The sequence below is a fragment of the Bombus impatiens genome, unplaced genomic scaffold, assembly GCF_000188095.3.
Source record: "Bombus impatiens unplaced genomic scaffold, BIMP_2.2 scf_0197, whole genome shotgun sequence".
NCBI lineage: Eukaryota > Metazoa > Arthropoda > Insecta > Hymenoptera > Apidae > Bombus > Bombus impatiens.
The window spans coordinates 2806139-2826117 of NT_176616.1; the positions used below are offsets into that span (position 1 = coordinate 2806139).

Below are 19979 nucleotides of genomic sequence, written 5' to 3' on the forward strand. Positions count from 1 at the left end.
ACATATTGTGAACGTATAATAATATATAATTGTATCAATGAATACCATATTAACTTTATTATAAAAACCTGTTGAAGTAACAACAATATAATTTTATCATTATAGCAAATAAATTTTATATTTTTCCAAAATTAGCAATGAGAATTATTTAAATATACAAAATTGCTAGTGTATAAAATAAGAAAAACAATTAATGCTGCATATGTAATAGGAGTCTTTATTTATTAGTAAATTATATTGCATGATTAATAAGCAACGTATCGAAACCTGCAAATACTGATATTTATTGGGTAATAATACATATATAATAAAATTAATAGCAGATTTTGAAACGTGCTTCATCGCAACATATGTATACATGTGTAAATGTAAATACAGGAATGTAATGAAGAAAGAATGTGTGTATATGTCGTCTGATTTTCTCCGCACGCATCATGTGATTGTGCGATAGAGTGAATATGATATTACTCACTCATTAGTACATAATATATATAGTAATTGTATTTAATGTATTTACACACTAAAACATGGTTTATTACAGGTGATCTTTTTAACATGTAAAGTAATAATTAGTATGATATAGAAAAATTATATTTGTTTTTAATTTCTAAAGAAGAGATAAAGATTTTAGAAATTAAGCAAATTTTGTTAATCATACATATAATATAATTCCCTTTTTGGCACAGTTGCTTAAATTTTAACTCTTACATTACATTTATAGAGTCCAATGTAATATTTTTTGCTCATAAGTACATAATTAATTTAGCTGTATCTTTATACAAAAAATCACCTGCAATGTAATATGTATACAAATTGTTAATTGTATGCACTTATGCAAAAGTACAAGTACATACATGTTTACAAATACTATTTTATTATGGAAATAACTAAATTACAATTTTATTAGTGAACATTATTGACAGTGAAAAGAATTATTAAGTAACATTATGATTAGCTACCTTTTATGATACTGATTTGTTTTATATTATTTGAAAATCTTTTACATTGATTTGAGAAAATGTATGATTTAACAAATACTTCATGAATTTAATTTACATATAGCAAGATTTAGAGTAAATAATCACCTGATAGAAAAAGTTTTGAATTAAATGATTTAAAAATTTTATGTCCAATCTATATCATATATATAATTTTAAATGAGGGAATATTAAAGTAGAATGTGTTTGTTAGAATACAACATTTCACAATTGATTTAATTATGCCTGAAAAAGAATATTTCCAGTTAAACATCTAATATTGTTATATGATGTATGTTGTTAAATATATACCTGTATCCAAAAGGACTTACATATTTCATTAGTCACAGTTATTAATACATAAACCCAATATCAAATAGATATTCAAATATTTATTTATCTATAAGAACTGTAACTATAGTTATGGCTAATTTACCTATATGTAACTTTTTTACATATATATGTACAGAAGTCTTTTGCTATTCAAAAACTAGCTTTTAATATATTTATGTAAATTGAATTTTATGTTAGGTGTTCGTATTTTGCGATACATTTTTACATCATACAAAAAAATTGTTTGTAAAAAAGCTGTTCCTTTATAAGAGGACGCAGATAGCAGAAAGATTTTACTAAATTATTCTTAATCACAATATATCTTCAACAAGGTATAAAATAGCGAATACAACTTACAAATATCGCAAAAGAATTCTTGAAATATAATAATAGTCTGCAATATCTTTTATCTAATTAATTTAGCTGACAGTTTAGTTCATTTTCTTTTTTTCCATTTACGCACATCATATATATGTTATATATGCATTACACAATGTTTATATATTTTGTTACTAAATTTTTATAAATCAATGATAGTCATGGACAGTATCATATCTTTTATATAAAAATCTTTTAATTTTGTCCTTATTATGTGGAAAACAAAGCATTTATTATTTTATGTTATGTTATATGGCACACTTCATACATTTTATGGTTCTTGAATCTTGCTTTGTGCACTTATCAATTCCCATTGTATTTAAGAAATGTTAAATAACTTAATACAATCTGTATGGAAACAATTATAAAATATTGTAAACAATTATTGACCTGACCTAAATAGAACCGTTTTTGTTAATGATCACAGTTTTGTTATAACTGATTGCATAAGAAACAAATCAAAATAAAACAAATACAAAAACTGATTTCGGAAGACAACGCGACATTGATTAAATAATAGGAAGAAATATTGTTTTATGTCGATAAGAATATATTGTGCTTATTTTTTGGTAACAGATCAGCGGTTGTACACTTAAAATAATTAAAATCATGTAATTTATGATCTATATTAAAGTCTATCAATTTAAATATACAGACAAACAATATATAAATATTTAAATGTTAAAACAAACATAACATGGCTCATCTTCCAAATAATATCATTGACAATATCAAACTGATTTCTTTCTAAAAATCTGGAGGAATGTAGAAGCATTTAGTATGTTCTTCATGGAAGTAAGTGTTTTAACTTATTGCATTGAAAATATTAAATGATTTTAGTACATTAAATAGAAATATTTACTTCTAAATTAAGATAAACTGCGTTAAAATTACAGTTCTATAAAAAACTATAAAATTTTTAATGCCACCTTAATAATAAATTGGTACTTTCTATAAAGACCCCAGTACCCTGTCCCTAAATATTGAGTTAGCACACTTGCTTTCGCATTTGACTTCATATGGCACAAGTACAAACGTGTCACATCGTAGATTTTTGTGCCCAATATAAAATACTTTGATAAAAGATATCTTAATAAGTATCCAGTCATTGACATTAATTTGTAAATTATTACTGTATTAAGTCACGATCAAACGTCAACTACGTCATTATTGTAGTTGAAATTTGAGTCACGTAAAAATGAAGTACGTCGAAGTTTAAAACTTATACGATTTTCTTCAACCGTTTTCGGCACTTCCGTTACCTAAAAATATAACGATTGTATATATAAAATTATATTTAACCCAACATGATACTTCAAAGTATTTTTATAATTTTGTAATAATGTTTTTGTGTAATGCTAAGACAAATAAACTGTATCAAAAAAAGTAAAAATATAAAATCACGTTAATGGATTTCAAGCGCAAAACAATTTTTTCAAGCTATCATAAAAGGGCTTAGGACGCTGCACACTTTTAAAAAATTATATTAAATGATTTAAAAAATGAGAAAAAAAAGAAAAAAAAACAAACATTACATAAGGTACCTTGACATCTGGTTGGTTGATAGAACGTTGAAGCACCGACCTCCATGCTGCAGGTGCGGTATGCTCTAAAATAATATATACAGCAAGGCTTCTTAATTAAAGGATACAACATGCATATTCACAATGTACTTGGAATTAACAGGGAATTAATAATTAATTAAAAATTATGCGTGAATCGCGAATGGTGTTTAAGATGTTATTAGATACATTGAACATGCAGTAGAAAAACATATTTTTGCTTCTTACCATTCTCTTTCCTTTCAGTTTTACTTTTGTTTAAACTAGCTGCCAATTCCCTCACTGACCTTTTCTCTACACTGGCATTGCTTAAAGAACTAGCAGTACTACTTGCTGATAACGTCGGCGGTAATGAAGCAGGACCACTTACACCACTATCCGTTGATTCATCAAGTGCATCTCCAGAATCAGGTGTATTTCCAGCTGAAGTATTTGGACTAGAACCATCGCTTAATAAATTAAATTCTCCTAAAACATTAAACACATAATATATATTATTATATAAGCTAAGAATTTTATTATTAAATAATTTACATTTTTCATACCAGATTTTCTATCAGTAGCCATGCTCCAGGGTCTTGGTTTAGGAGCTGTTATAGGCGGAACAGGTTTAGTTTTGGAAAGAGCACCATTGCTTTTTCCATCTGTAAGTGAACTATTTCCTTTGGTTAGAGACCTTAACACTGGAGATTTCGATACTTCCGAATTACTTTTTGTACTGCTACCATTTGTTGGGCTACGAAGATCAAAACCTGTCGATCTTAATTTAAGAGAAGGTAAAGGTTGATTTGCAGTCTTATCTGTATCTACTGCAGATTTTTTTGTTAAACTTTTCCTAGTTTCGTAATCTTTAGGAACAGCTGTTGCATCTTTATCCGAGGAATTTGTAGCAGTTGTTTGTTGTAATACCTTACTATTTTCATCCGAATCTCGTAAACTGCGTGTACTTGTACCAGAACCAATAATGGGTAATGTACTACGTTTAGATGTATCAGCGGTATTACCGACACAATTATTACATACATTATTACTTGTATCTTTGTTGCTATCAGATTTTGTAAGAATTCTTTCATGATTTTGCGCATTGTCTGTTGTATTTCGCCGAGTTAATGGAGATGCAGTTAACGGCGAATCACCTTGAGATCTCCTGCCAACAAGAGGAGAAAACTTTTCTAAATTATCGCTAGATCGTGATCGCGGGGCAGGCTCAAGAAGTGTTTTTAACATTGGAGAGCTACAGCCAGGTTTTTTATCCGTCTCAGGTGGAATACTTTTATGACTCGTAAGAGATAAATTTGGGCTACCATCCGTTGGAAAAGTATGCAAAGAGCTACAGCAAAATAAAAGGAAGTGTAATGTACATAATTTTCATAAAATATTAATGAATTACAGTTTTAAAAATAATACCTGTCATCACTTGTGGGGGATATAAGAGGTGTTGTTGGTGTAGTTGGTCTGAAAAATACATCGAGGCCTTCTCCAAGAGCAAGACCATCCACTGGTTGATCTGGTCTCAGCATTGGTCTTGTAGGTGCTCTAGTTTTTGTTCTGCGTGGTCTAGATTTTACTAAATGTTGCAGTTGCTGTCCTACAGTATTAGGTAATTCAGAAACAGAATCTAGTGATTCTGTTAAAGAATGTTCTGTTTCTGAAATAGCTGAAAGAATATGTTGATATCAGGAATGATAAATATATCAACTATAACATTTTTTTATGTTAAAAAAAATTAACCTTCTGCTTGACTTTTTGGTAAGGATGGTAACAGATCTGGAATGTCATCAGCTGAAAGACCTTCCACAGAATCGACTACAGATTTCGGCCGCAATTTCCTTCCATGTAAACTTTTTCGTTTATTTGATAAATGTGGCGTAGCCTACATAAAGAACAATAATTAATATTATTAATATGTATTTTAATTTTTTACAATAATTGTAATATGTTAATTCATTATTATGTACTACAAAAATTTGGTATACAAAAGTCAACCAACAAATAATATATTTTTAAATATGTATTTACTTTACTTACAAGATTTAAATAATCCAATTTCTGGACAGACATGGAAGTTTTATATTAAAATTATTATGTAGCAAAGTTTATTCTAATATATATATTACATATATTATACGTAATACATATATAATACATATAATATATATAATATATACATAAATAAAAAATTTGTGTTTTTACCATTGGAGATTGATCACTGGAACATTGACCGATAGAATTCACAAGTGAATAAGTTTCTGGTGGACAATCTTCTTCTGAGGCAATACTGGTTCTACCAACTGGTAATGCTGTAGATACACCTACAGTACTTGTAACTCCTATAACACTTCCACTACTCATTGAACCAGCACTAGGTCGCAACACATCAGGCGTACTGCTTCTTGTTCTACTATCACAGTCACCAATCTGAAAATATAAATATGAATATCAGTATCAAAATTAAAAGATTTTAATACTAAACTTTTAGTATAATACCTTTTAGCATGTATTTAACACATAGTGAAGTATATTATACATACTAAGTTTTTATAGCTTCTTGACAATGATTCAATTACTTCATCTGTTATTCTGTCGGATACATGTGCAGCAACTGCCAAATTTAATTCACTATAAAAATATTAATAATAGATAATTACAAGCAATGAGATAAGTTAGTGATTATTTGAGAGATATGTATTAAAGTCAAAACGAATAAGTAATTATGATCCATACTTGACTCTATTGACTATATCCGCCCCAGCTTGCTCTGTGATAGTGGTATGTATGAATTCACTACTAATTTGATTTTTTTCTTTGCAACTACTTCGTAGATCATCTTCCACTGCAACTGATTCACTTTCATCGCCTCTAATTACCGTTTGAGAAAGTATCGTAGGACACTGTTCATTTGCACACTTTATCATAGCATCTAAGGAATCCTGTATTTAAATTTTAATAATTGAAACGTATTATGTTTAATGTAAGAATAATATATATTTGATAATAAAATACCTGTAAATATATGGTTACAACTTTATGCAATTCATTTGCCATTTCGTGTAATTTTAATTCTATTGGATTATTTTCATCTCGTCGTTGAAGAACTTCGTGCAATCTTGGTAAAAGCTACAAAAGTATCATTTGCATACAAATTTATTCAAAATGTATTTATTATTCGGTATTTTATACCTGTTTTGAATTATCTGCATCTTGTATGAGTCCAGTTGCATAATTAATGTCATTATTAGCATCGCAGCTTTCCGCAGCAATAGCTTTAATAGTGTCTTGTGTCTGTACAACCAATCTATCAACCATTTGTTGTGTGGAGCTTAACAAAAATCCTTGTTGCAATCTAAATGCTTGTCCATGACTATATTTACAAGGAGTAACGTTTCTTTGTAACAAGTCCTGGATTTTTTTAGCTAATTGTTCCGTTTTTTCAGCTGAAGTTTTCATACAAGGTTGCAAATCATAAATTGGAAATGGCATATGTCTTACACTGCAATTCCTGTAAAAGGATGTCACATATTAGAAAATATATTAACATATTCATTATTAATATGAAAGATTGCGTACTTTTCTAAAGCATGAACAATATCAGCATAACCTTGAAGGGTAATATTATTTTTATCATAAATAATAGTTCTCAAATGATTATTAATTTGTAATGCCTTTGCTAATAATCTGGCACCAGGATCACCAATCTGATTACCACTAATATCTAAAGTATGAAGACATGTGTTACTACCAAGGGCATTGATAAGATTATAGAGATCAGATTTTAGTCGAGAATCTGGTAAATGTAATGCTTGCAAAACGCAATCATCTTCTTGAAGCATTTGCACAAGGGCATCCATTACAACAGCAATATGTTTGCTTTTCATACTAACAGTGTTGCGACCCATGTATAATTGTTTGATCGACTTGTTTTTTCCTATAGCAGTTATTACTTGTGCTAAATCAACATCCATATCTGTGAAAAGATATATTTACAAGATATAGAATCCAAATATTAAAGCAAATAATTTATTTATATTATACTGTACTTACTACTATCTGATATATCCAATGATGCTATGCAACGTACGCCATGAATGCATGATTCCAATACATGAGCACCCATAGAGCCCAAATTGTTTCCACTCATATCTAGTTCTAAACCAACTGTACTTTCATTGCATGCCAAACCAAGTAACAAATGTTTCAATGCCTCTAGCGGCAATTTACAACAAGATATATTTAAGTACTTTAATGAGAGTGTAGCAGTAAAGAACTGTTTAAAGCTGGGAGGTATTTCTTTGGTCTTTTTACTTGAAAAGGAGTTACGAGCAACATTTAAATGGACTAGATTAGTTGCACAACCCCGTAGTAAAGCACCAAACAGCTAGATAGAGTAAATGTAAAATATGAGTTTATTTGCTCTTACATGAGTTTTACGTATAGAAAACTAAAACATACTTACACATTCTAATGTTGTATCTGTACCACTTAGATCTAAATGAGTTAGACTATTAGGTTGTGCCAAAAAATTACATAAATTCTGTAAATATGTAATAATTATATTAATTGCATTTCCTACTATTATAATATTAATATAACCATTTATTATATTAAATTTTGGAATAATATTTAGAAACAACTTACATTGATATCATCTTTTAAAGAGTTTTCTGAAAGATTTAAATATTGCAAACTAGTTGGCATGCTTCTATTTAAACTTAGTGCATGTGCAATTTGACTTATTCCTTTTCCAGTTAGTCCACAATGTGCCAAATTTAATTTTTGTAAACCTTTGGGTAATTTTCCAATAGGTCCGCTTAAATGTGCACCTCCTTAAAAATAATATTATTATAAGTAATATTATTAGTAGACACATATATTAATTAATATTAATAATTAATGGTCAAATTAAGCATAGCAATGTACAATACTATTTATTAAGTATATGTAAGTACACATTATGTAAGTTAAACAATTAAATATACACTGTAACAATCATCTTTTTTTCATGGAAAAGAGTAAAATTATAAATGGAGGATTATTTCTAAACATAAAAGGATAAGGATAAACTTAAATAACATTAATGGTTATTTGCACACCTTGCAATTTGGCTATTATCCCACACAAGCTAGAGGCTCCTATAAAAAGAAATTTGTATAGGGATACTTTAAGAACATACTTAAAAAGTGAGTAAAAAAAGAAGAACTGAAACCACAAAAAATGGATCTACTAAGGAATAACATCCTACATAAAAGTCTTTATAATTAATACTTACCTTTATCTTCGATGGTATTATATGATAGGTCAATAGTCTGTAACATTGTATTAGCGTTTGAAATTAGAGCTAATGATAATTTGTGCGCAAAGTCCCTAAAAAATCATATTTGGAATTTATTTATTAAAATTAATTGTATCATAATTATGCATTTATTTTAGCTTTACCATTTTATTCCAAGATTATCTAGATAAAGTTCCTGAATGGAAAGGGATCTACGCATAACATGTAACAATCTTTCCAAAGGCTCGTGACTTAGTTTAAGATGAGATGCCCTTAATTTTGTAAACCAAGTATTATATTCCAAGGCAGAAATGATTGGCACCAGATCTTTTTGATCCAAATGATCAAAATCTCTTAAATTTAGCTCTCTTGTATCATGAGAGAGGTATATTGTATCAACATCCTATAAATATAATTGTCTTGAAAAACGTTTAATAATAATAGTAGGACATTTTCATATACTTTAACAAGTTACCCAGGCTACTTCTTCTCTATATGGTACACCATGTAAATCACACATACATGCATATTGGGTCGAAAACCCCCCACAAGGTCCAGTATGTCTTGTTGCTTCTGTACTTCTAGCTAATTCACTACCTCTTATACTCTGCAGTCTACTAGCTGGTATTACTTCTATTTTTCTTATAATATAACTATAATAAAAATTATAATTTTAATATCAGTTATTCTAATATTATAATAATTAAAATAAATATAAATTTATACATATAAGGTAACAAACACATACTTCAATGGTACAGTGGGAAAGATATTTCGAATTGCAGTATGTAAGGCCTCAATCATTGCATCTACTTCTGTAGTATCTGCACCTGCTCCAGTAGTAGTAAAATTGTAATATCTTTCCCCAACACTTAAAGATAATTGGTTTGCTCTTTTTGATTCTATAGATGTTATTTCTAAATAATGAAAATGGCAGTCGATCTGTAAAAAATATTTTAAACACAATTATTAAAATAATCATATAATTTTATTTGTAAAAACAAAATAATCATATTATCTTACTCTTGTGGGCACTTTGGCCGTTAAGAGAAACAAACGGCATGGTGAAAAAACCTTAAATCAGAAAAATTTAATTTTGAATCACTTTAAATCTAAATAACTTCAAATTCATTATATATTATAATATTGCAATACTGCAAATATTACTTACCAGAACACGATTTTCCTGTTTATCTTGTTTTGTTTCTAATTTTACGACATTCTTTAATAATATTTTCACATGCTTACCTAATAATGCTTTCACCGATTCTACAAATAATGAATAATTTATGAAAAATGATAATTAAGCTAATGGCAATTTTGTAAAATATACGAAATTAAGGAAAAGGTTTAAAAAAATTGTATCATAATCCAATTTGTATTTTTGTGAAATAAAATAAGGATTAATGAAACTTCTATAAACATTTTATAACAATAACTATTTGAACAAGAAATATATTTTTTTTTATGTATGACAGTTCCATAATACGAACGTAAACATTCAGTAGAAGACAAACCATTTAAATCTTTCGTAAGTTGCGATCTAGTTGACATTTTGTTAATTGGCTTATTTTTCAAACATCAACGAATCCATTTAAGACATTGTTTTTTTCGTCACACGGTGACCAAAGTTTTCTATCTTGCTTAAAAAAATGTTAAGATAAAGGGCGATGTCACGAAACTATAAAGCTGAATAGCCGCCATATTAGCACCTGCCCGCGATCCATTCTGTTCCACTCCGTTCCGTTCCATTCTTACAAGTGTATTTATTTAAATTCTTTTACTATATTTTTTACTCTTACCATTTACTATAACGTTATGTTCTGTATAATAAAACAACTGATTTAAATGATAATTAATGTATTAATTGTAAATGTAAATTGTAAATGTAAATAATTAAATTGTACAGGATAGGTTATTGAGATATCTTTAATAAGTTACTTAAGTTAGTAGCAGAGAGAAACAAAGGTAAAAGATAGCAAAATATAGTACAATATTTTAATAATATTCGAAAATAATTGTGAAGTGTGCAATAAAAAATTAAGGTGAATAATAATATTTGTGTATAAATAAATAATATTTTATATTATATAATTTCAGGATTTAATCCATATCTGATTAAACATGTTTGCTATAAAAAAAATTTTGAACAAAATACGAATTCCTTTATACCAAACTTATGCCACAAATTCAAAATTAGTTGAAATTTCAAAAAATGATACAGGTAATATCAGAATCCTAATTTTCATAAGTTATGTTTTTATTCAAGAATATTTTTTCCTAACAGGTATTGCTACAATATCTATGGCACGTTCACCTGTAAACAATTTAAATAAAGAATTATTAAATGCTTTAAACACGTCCTTAATGGATGTACAAGAAGAAAAATGTCAAGGTGTTATATTAACATCGTCATTATCAAATATATTTTCAGCAGGACTTGATATAAACGAAATGTATAATCGGACTGAAGAACAGCTAACTGAATATTGGCAAACATTGCAAGACACATGGTTAACTTTATATAATTTGGAAATGCCAATAGCTGCTGCAATTAATGTATTATTATAAATATTATTAGTATAATTATTTTCTGAGAAATATATATATATATTTGTTACTTTATTTATAAAGGGTGCCAGCCCTGCTGGAGGATGTCTTTTAGCAATGTCTTGTGAATATAGAGTTTTAGTTGAAGGAAAGCATACTATAGGATTGAATGAAACACAATTAGGAATTATTGCTCCAGAATGGTTTAGAAATATATATGTTGACATATTAGGACATAGAAGAGCTGAATTAGCACTTTTAAAGTAATTTATTGTTCATGAATGTATAACAAAACATTTATCCCATTTAGTAATATCTATAATTAATTGAAAACTATTGATTTCATAGAGGAACCCTATTTCATCCAAAGGAAGCATTAGAAATTGGAATTGTAGATGAATTAGCTTCTGATAAAGCCAATGCAATCCAAAAGTGTCAAAATTATATTGAATCTTTTAAACACATACCCTGTAAGTACAATATTTATTTAATTAAGATAAGTACGCTTAATATTTACCATATAAAATATTTATAAAGCCAGAGCTAGACAAGCAACAAAAATGGAGTTAAGGAAACGTAATTCATTATGGTTGAAAGTAAACAAACATATGGATCTAAATCAATTTTTAACACTTATTCAATTACCGGAAGTACAAACTGGCCTAAAATTATATATGGAAGCTTTGAAGAAAAAATAAGAAACTTTAATCAAAGTGTCGTATTTTAAACTATCACGTTAAAGATTAAATATTTTTATACGATTTTTATAGAAATAAAATGTTTTATACGAGAATATATTCATGTACTAAGAGATATATTATATTGTTTAATAAATACAGTTCAGCAAAAATACTTACTTCTGTATTAATTTTCAAAGTAATACGTTTATAATATAACTTCTGAATGATCATGCATCATTTTATCAAGTCACTCATCAAGTGCTAATATAATTTCTGAATCATCAACATTTAAATTTAATTGTTGCAATACTTGCAGAAATTCTTGTTGTTGAGAATCTGCAAAATGTGATATTTCTAATATTTGTTGACTACTTCTTTCACTCTCATGCCTATTAAACCAAAATAAGAGATTTTCGAAAATTAAACTTCACAAAGATATGAAAATATCTAAAAAACGAAAGAACTTGCCTTATTAGCTGTTCACTGTATTCTTCAACCCAATTTTTTAATCGATTTATCATGATATCTTCTCGAACATCTATTATCTGTAATTAGAAAATTCATATTAGTTTTTAAAGTACAAACAATAAAAATATACATAGATACGCATACATACTTGTAAATGCCTTTCATGAGAATTATTAAGATTGTAATTTAACATGTCTTTATCTTCACATAGATTTAATAAATGACGTGGCATTTTTGCATCATCTCCAATACCACTAAGGAAATAGAGAATTAATCCGTTAATAGTGTCATTATACTCTGCTTCACAATTACGTAATTGTGAAAAATATCCTCGTGCAGTTGTTAGAAAAGAATCCACCATATCAGAAATGTTGATCCTAAATACTTCATTTATATCCTTTATTAAATAAGTTTAATATTATTTTCAATTTAATTTTCCTATATATAACTCATAATAATTAAAATATACCTCCATTTGTTCATGCAGATCTACTTCAATGGACATTAATCTTGTCCATGCATCAGTTACCATATCACTAAATTCTTCAGAATATTGTTGTGCTATTTCAGTTACATTTTCTAATGTAGCAGTATCTACATCTCCAACTAGCTTTTTTAATAATTGTTTAACAGTTGCTAAAGTGTCAGTTTTCCTGCGCAAGACTTCATTTACAATCCTATAATTTGAAATAGTACAAATTACCATCAATTTTGAATATTTTATATTTGATGCTTATGTATATATATCACTCACATTCTACCTTGATTTTCTGAAATGGTTTTACCTTCATTTACAGCAATATTGTAAAGATTTATTTCATTCATTCGCTTATTATGTTCTTTCAAACCTATCTCACAAAACTCTTCGCATATAACAGTAAAATTTTTTTTATATTCTTCATGTGCATTTTGCGTATCATCAGTTACTATAGATAAATCCTTTCCTTCTACACACAAAATGCACTTAATAAATTTTTATGTGGAAGTGCATGAAAAAGTAAATAATAATTATTGTATGTATAAATAAATTGATAAACCTTTGTCATCTTCAAACATTTGATGAAAGAGATAATCTCCATCAAGATGTTCTACATATGCAGCAGTGAGGATAGCTAATTTCTTTTCATATTTTTGCTGGGCATCCAATTCTTCTTGTTCTTTCATTTCTGCTTCTTCTAAAGTATTTAAAGTCCTACTAAATTATAAAATATAAATATTTTAAAATAAATATATATATTGTTTTTTATATATCTATTTTATGGATATTTTATAATTACTAATGTTTTTCTGTAGCATCTTTCCTTTGTTCATTAGTTATCATTTTGTATTCATAGTAAATTAATTGTGGTAAGAATGCAAATACATAATGCAAATATCCATCTTCTTTAGTGCATGGATTTCCACTCATATTCAAACTACGTAACTTTTTAAATTTTCTCAAATATAGTACCTAAATAACAATACAAATGTAAAAATATAAAATATTTAATATCCACGTATATTTTGTACATTACGTACATGTTTTGTATCTGTTATAATATTATTACCAATACTAAAAATCGTAAGATGACATAATTCATCTATGTTTTCTATCTCACGAATTTCATTATTAAATAAAAGCAATATTTCTAGTTTTGTTAAATTGTTTAAATTCTCCATTATTTTAATGCGATTGAAAGAAAGATCTAATTCTTTTAAATTAACGAGCACATTTAGGTTTTCTATTTTCTCAATTATATTATTGGATAATTTTAATGTCATTAGATTTGGCATTACCCATAGATAATCAAGTTTTAGAATATCTAGAAGAAAAAATACCAAGTATATGTATGTATAACAAGCTAAATGCAAGTTTAAAATTTATGTATAATACGTACTAAGAAATTCAATTCGAATTTCTTTTATTTCATCTAATTTAATACCATCTTCGTAAAAAAGTTTACCAGCTTCTCCTTTTGGCCCTTGTTCAATTACCAAATTTATTAACATATCTTGATTTATTACACGAGGTTGTACAAACTCTTGTAATATAGTAGGAACGTCTTCCTCAATCATCATTTTTAGATATTTCATAAATATCCTATACAAAATTAAATGAACAATTATCACAGTACATATACATATGTATGTACTGCTTTGTATCGAAAAGATTTAATTTATATAGCCTCCATTTGCGGTTGCCGCGCAACAAAGATTTATTAATTTTGTGGCGAACTTCAGAACCATGTCGTGTCAATTTCATACCAAAGAAGTTTCCTGTTTTATCGACCCGAAGAAATCTATTTTATCAAAATTTATCTTTTAAAAACAACATTTTGTTAAGTCAGATTATATCATTGTTATATTCCTTATTATTTATTATTTGATCACGCCGTACAAATGTTTTCAATTATTTTTTATAAATAGTTACAGACAAAAGTTCAAGAAATAAAAAGTGTCACTTAGAGAGTTAGAGAGAGAGAGAGAGAAAGAGAGAGATTTCACTAAAGTTTGATTGTAAAATGTATAGTTCAATTTAAAACTTGAAAGTGTTTAATGTATGTAAGTTAAGTTTTATTTATTAAATTAAGTAACATTTATTTAATAAATTAAATACAAACATTTATTAATTAAAAATTGTTTGAGTTATTTTAAATAAGTCGTAAGATCCCTATAATTTTGCTTTACGGCGCTCTCTAGTGTTTGATCACGTAATTATGGAGATTTATATAAATATTGATCCAGAATGAAAACTGTCTAGGAATTACATATTCTATGTTCAAATTCCTAAGCTAATTATCATTGATAAGTGTAAAATTAAATTACGTTTTTTGTATCGTAACGTTACGTACAAAAAGTTAATAACGAATTACAAAATATACAATCCGCCTTTTCTAATTTGTCCAGTTACTACTAAACTCTAGAGAAAAGTGTTAGATTAAACAGATAAAACTAGATAGAAATTTAGGTAGACAGATAATAAAATTTCAATATTCTTATTTTCACAAAATATATAGAATAAGTAAATATTTCGTTCCTTCTTATTCGAGAAGATATATTTAAAAAGTTATTAATACATTTATTTTGAATTAGAAATTTGAGTTATTCGTAAAATAAATGTATTTATTTTAAATGTTAGATCCAATCAAAATGGCATTCTCAGAATGCTGTGCCTGATTGGTTAGAGTTTTATGTCACTTTGTATTTGACGTCTGACTTTATCGTCGTTGGGTCATATGATACTATCACTCATTATAAGAAGTTTTTAATTTATTATCAAGTATTGTTCCTGTCAAAATTTGTTACGTGCCTTACATAAGCACAAGTGAATCAAAGTAATATTATTGAATATAGAAACAGTTTCATACAACCTGCAACAATGTCATTTTTTGGAGTAAATGTCAATCCATTTTCAACACCAGTAGGCCAGAAAATAGGTAAGTTTTATTATTTACCTTTACGAAATCCATTAAGTCCGTTATTTTATTATTATGTTAATAATCAGTTAATAAGTTCTTTTTATATGGACAACTATTTGTACATCAATATTAATGAATGCTTAAATACTTATAGATTTTTTCCATGTATATGTATATATATTCAACATTCACATCATGAATCATGACCTATCTAACATCTTTTATTCCAATTAATAAATTATAACATCTTTATTTGTATATTTCAGAGCAAGCTACAGATGGTAGTTTGCCAAGTGAAAATTGGTCACTTAATATGGAAATATGTGATATTATAAATGAAACAGAGGATGGGCCAAGAGATGCAATTAAAGCAATTAAGCGTAGACTAAATCAGGCTGCTGGAAAAAATTATACTATAGTCATGTATACTCTTACTGTTAGTATTTATATATTTGATAATACTTACATTTCAGATAAGACATAGGCAATATTTAAAAGTTATTTTGTACAATTAAATAATATATATGTATGTAATATAAAGCATTTACTTCTTAACAGAATTAATTTTTCAAAATAATTTGCTTCTTTTTACAGTTATTTGAATTAGGTTTTAACCATACTTAGCAGCTATGATTAGTAGGTTAATGATAGCTGTTTTGTTAGAACTCATCTATTTCTTACTTCTAGTCTTCTTATTTTCAAATATCCATAAGCATTAATTTATATATGTTAATGGATGAATGCCAAAAATAGGTATTGGAGACATGCGTAAAAAATTGTGGAAAACGTTTTCATTCGCTTGCCTGTTCACGAGAATTTGTACAAGAATTGGTTAAGTTAATTGGACCAAAAAATGAACCACCAACAGCAGTGCAAGAAAAGGTCTTGAGTTTAATTCAAACATGGGCAGATACGTTCCGCCATCAGCCACATACCCAAGGAGTTGTTCAAGTATATCAAGAATTGAAGGTAAAAGGGATTCAATTTCCAATGACAGACTTGGATGCCATGGCACCTATTATCACTCCAGAACGAGTAAGCTTTTTTTTGTGGTGATATATGATCAAAAAATTATTGTTTTATATATTTTGTGATTATTATAATTTATTTTTATTATAATATAATTGTAGAGTGTACCTGAGTCAGAACAAAATATCATGAATGTACCTACAGTTGAACAGCAATCAGTAACTTCTGTAACACCACAAGTCCAACAACTTCAAAACCAATCATCTGGACAAGTAGTTATATTGAATGAACAACAAATGGCTAAAATACAAAGTGAACTCGATGTTGTACAAGGAAACATGCGTGTCTTATCAGAAATGTTGGCATATTTTACAAGTTCAGATCAGAATAATAGTCAACAACCTGATCCTGCTGATCTTGAACTTTTAACTGTATGAATATAATTATTTGTCTTATATATATGAATAGCAGTAAATACCTTATAGCAAATACCCATTAAAACAAATGCCTTTTCTATTCAACAATGTAATGCTGTATATATGAAATTGAAAAATATATTTTTATGTAAGGTAGACATATATATTTAAATTATAATACTTATCATTTGTAGGAACTTCATTCCACATGCAAAGCAATGCAAGAACGTGTTGTTGATTTAATTGGAAAGCTGGCACATGATGAAATGACAGCAGAATTATTGCGTATTAATGATGAATTAAACAATTTATTTTTGCGTTATTCTCGTTATACAAAAAACAAAGCTGTTGCTGCAAGTACTATTTTAGCACAAACAATTGGTCATCCTCCAAACATAGATTCTGCTTCATCAATTAATAAACAAGAAGCTGATTCTCTTATTGATTTATCTGATGAAACTGATACTTTAGAGAAAAAAATGACAGAAATAGGTAAGTATTATATTTGTAATAATTGAATAATGTTTGTGTGTGTGTGGATAATTCTTTTATATTAAATTACAGGCATAGCTGATAATATTGACCAAAATAGGATAGATCGGAAGGAGAAGAAAGAAGGTGATAGTGATGAATTTGATATGTTTGCACAATCACGGAATACATCTTACGAAACTGCAAAAAACAGGTTTCTAATATTAAATTAATTGCAACTTTTAAATGTGTATACCTAATATATAACTATTCACTTATTTTTATTGTAGCGGTAGCAAATATGAGGATAATTTGGAGCAGGTGAGCGGAGGAAGTCTCAGTACAGCGATTCTCAATCGCAATAATCCTAAGTATCCCCAGCAGACTGCTTCTACAGCTGCTTCTACTACTGCTACTTCTGTGCGTAATCCCTGTTCCTATAATTATTGCTAAGCATTTAGTTAATATCATGAATAATATAGATACTGATTATTATTGAAAAGAGTAAGATTATTACAAAACTTTTTATAAATTTAATTACACAATATTGCAAAATTATATTTTTGTAAGCAATTTAGTTACGATTTCATACAATGAGCTTAAAATTACTCTCATAAAGGTAAGAATATCATACTTACTACACATTGTAATATTAAAACGTTGTGATTATATTCTTATTCATTTAGTAGATTTATTTAGAAGTTGCTTCCTTTCACTGCTTTCTATAGCATGAAATAATTAATTTTCTCTTATGTTTCCTTTTGCTTTATTTTTGCCTATATATATGCATATGTTCAGATTCTTATTGTTTCGTTTGGTATGTTTATTTTTATTTTTTTGTTTCTTTCTTTTAATATTCAGCTGAACCGGGAATCTGAATTTAATGAGATGGCAGCCTGGTTAGATCATACGGTGAGTTATATATAACAATGAGATTAAAAATTTGTAGTATAATCATTTAACACATCATTAAAATTTTCTTCAAAATGTTCAATTATATGTAAATTGCATTTAATTATATTTCGTAGTTATTAAAACAACTTCTTTTTCAGCCAGGAGCACATGGTGATCAAGAATCTCTAACATCTTCAGAGTTCGAACGTTTCTTAGCAGAACGAGCTGCTGCTGCTGAAGCTCTACCAACTCTACCTACAACTACTACTAGTACAGGAAATACTACAAATTCTGAAAACTCTAACATTCAGCGTCAAATTAATAAGGATCAAGATAAATCTTTATTTGCTCTTTAAATGTAATTTTCATATTTACATTTTAGAAAACTGATGAAAATTAAATTTATTCTAATTCGGTCATCAAATACACTTTTTAATAAATCAATGCTTCTAATAATAATATTAATATTAGAAACATTGACAAAATAAGTTGAAGAAAACAATATAAAAAAAAGTAAAAAGAAAATGCTTTGTGCTTAAATGTACTTAAGAATAGAATTGATACTAAATGATCGTAAATTAGCATTTTATTACGTTGTAAAAATTTAATAACAATGAATAACTTATTTTAAAATAACCGTTACGCGTAAATATTATGTAATGCAAAAATAGGAGAAATACTAACTTATGTTATTTGTATATAAAAAAACACATTGTATGCAAAATAATATTCATATTACAATGTGTGGTCTCATGCCTTGGAACTATATAAGAATTATTAATTTATGCAGTTGCATTTTTCAAATTTGCGGATTTAAATAGAAAAAAATTAATATTTCATTTTGTGATCGATTTTGTTACGCTTTAGATCGAAATATTTTTATATCTTAGATTTGTCGATCATTTGATATTTTGTATAAATATGATACGTTCATTATTATAGTAATTTTGATCTTTATGAAGTATTATTATTATAGAGTAATATAAATTTATCGATAGTATTGTTATAATTATGTAACGATATATTACAAATAACTAATATATTCTAAAATTATATTATAGGAATATCATTGGTAATAAGGAACGTTATGTAAATCTTATGTTTGTAATTTAAAATTATAGTTTTACTTTTATAGTTTGAAGAAAGCAAACATATTGACAGTACTATGATAAGAACTAAGATTCTTTATGCAATTTTAAAGATGTGATAAATCATTATGAAACTATCTTTAAATGTTTGATTTTATAAGGCTGTATCCTTCTACCAATGAATATTTTATTTTAATATCAAATAGTCAAATATTTTTACTAAAAATATATTACTTTTGACAAATAGTGCAGGTATAGCACTAAACATGTTAATTCTTTTATTCTAGAATAGATGAAATATTTAAGAATATTTCAAATAGATGTTTAAAACAAGATGAAAGAAAAATTAAATTTGCTTATTTGTGTGAATTGTATTTACTTCTACGTAAATACTTGTAATCTATGTAAGTAATAACATAAAAAATTATTCTTCTGTTTTATGTGATTATTGCAATTTTTATTGAATATTGTGAAAGAAATTAATTTTATATTTTTAATAATTTCTTTATATTTTAAAATTATACAT

General features: G+C 27.2%; 4 protein-coding genes across 12 annotated transcripts; 2 read left to right on the forward strand and 2 right to left on the reverse strand.

Moving 5' to 3' along the window:
- Positions 1-197: 197 nt before the first annotated feature.
- On the reverse strand, positions 198-10227 carry LOC100748760 (F-actin-uncapping protein LRRC16A). Of its 4 annotated transcripts, XM_012382840.3 has the most exons (24): positions 10037-10227; positions 9691-9788; positions 9543-9593; positions 9268-9461; positions 8995-9172; positions 8684-8922; positions 8517-8611; positions 8341-8379; positions 7886-8073; positions 7704-7781; positions 7292-7625; positions 6818-7214; positions 6431-6749; positions 6254-6367; positions 5975-6180; positions 5782-5869; positions 5444-5668; positions 5279-5299; positions 4982-5123; positions 4658-4907; positions 3796-4580; positions 3479-3718; positions 3233-3297; positions 198-2950 (listed from the first exon to the last, which is right to left on the reverse strand). In XM_012382840.3, exons 1-24 carry the CDS (start codon positions 10071-10073, stop codon positions 2837-2839), a joined length of 4497 nt encoding a protein of 1498 aa, XP_012238263.1. In that variant the 5' UTR covers positions 10074-10227; the 3' UTR covers positions 198-2836. The 4 variants fall into 4 exon arrangements, with proteins under 4 accessions (XP_012238263.1, XP_012238264.1, XP_003487722.1 ...); XM_012382841.3 differs by lacking the exon at positions 8341-8379; XM_003487674.4 differs by lacking the exon at positions 5279-5299.
- LOC100742587 (enoyl-CoA delta isomerase 1, mitochondrial) lies at positions 10035-11919 on the forward strand. 2 transcript variants are annotated; one of them, XM_012382853.3, is made up of 6 exons: positions 10035-10487; positions 10620-10743; positions 10807-11078; positions 11154-11332; positions 11418-11539; positions 11607-11919. In XM_012382853.3, the coding sequence occupies exons 2-6, from the start codon at positions 10644-10646 to the stop codon at positions 11765-11767; spliced, it is 834 nt and encodes a 277-aa protein (XP_012238276.1). In that variant the 5' UTR covers positions 10035-10487; positions 10620-10643; the 3' UTR covers positions 11768-11919. The 2 variants fall into 2 exon arrangements, with proteins under 2 accessions (XP_012238276.1, XP_012238277.1); XM_012382854.3 differs by having other exon boundaries at positions 10222-10487; positions 11611-11913.
- Positions 11889-14530, reverse strand: LOC100742706 (dynein regulatory complex subunit 3). Of its 2 annotated transcripts, none has more exons than XM_012382843.3 (9): positions 14095-14530; positions 13736-14019; positions 13495-13667; positions 13255-13412; positions 12972-13164; positions 12687-12894; positions 12366-12614; positions 12218-12294; positions 11889-12138 (listed from the first exon to the last, which is right to left on the reverse strand). In XM_012382843.3, exons 1-9 carry the CDS (start codon positions 14288-14290, stop codon positions 11997-11999), a joined length of 1680 nt encoding a protein of 559 aa, XP_012238266.1. In that variant the 5' UTR covers positions 14291-14530; the 3' UTR covers positions 11889-11996. The 2 variants fall into 2 exon arrangements, with proteins under 2 accessions (XP_012238266.1, XP_024221877.1); XM_024366109.2 differs by having other exon boundaries at positions 12010-12140; positions 12228-12294; positions 14095-14529.
- Positions 14531-14982: 452 nt separating this feature from the next.
- On the forward strand, positions 14983-19183 carry LOC100748958 (TOM1-like protein 2). 4 transcript variants are annotated; one of them, XM_003487675.4, is made up of 9 exons: positions 14983-15633; positions 15882-16051; positions 16369-16650; positions 16746-17015; positions 17195-17492; positions 17565-17685; positions 17762-17891; positions 18333-18383; positions 18524-19183. In XM_003487675.4, the coding sequence occupies exons 1-9, from the start codon at positions 15576-15578 to the stop codon at positions 18719-18721; spliced, it is 1578 nt and encodes a 525-aa protein (XP_003487723.1). In that variant the 5' UTR covers positions 14983-15575; the 3' UTR covers positions 18722-19183. The 4 variants fall into 4 exon arrangements, 3 of the variants coding, with proteins under 3 accessions (XP_003487723.1, XP_012238268.1, XP_024221835.1); XM_012382845.3 differs by having other exon boundaries at positions 17762-17792; positions 18524-18770; XR_004461283.1 differs by having other exon boundaries at positions 14984-15633; positions 18161-18383; positions 18524-18651.
- Positions 19184-19979: the final 796 nt, after the last annotated feature.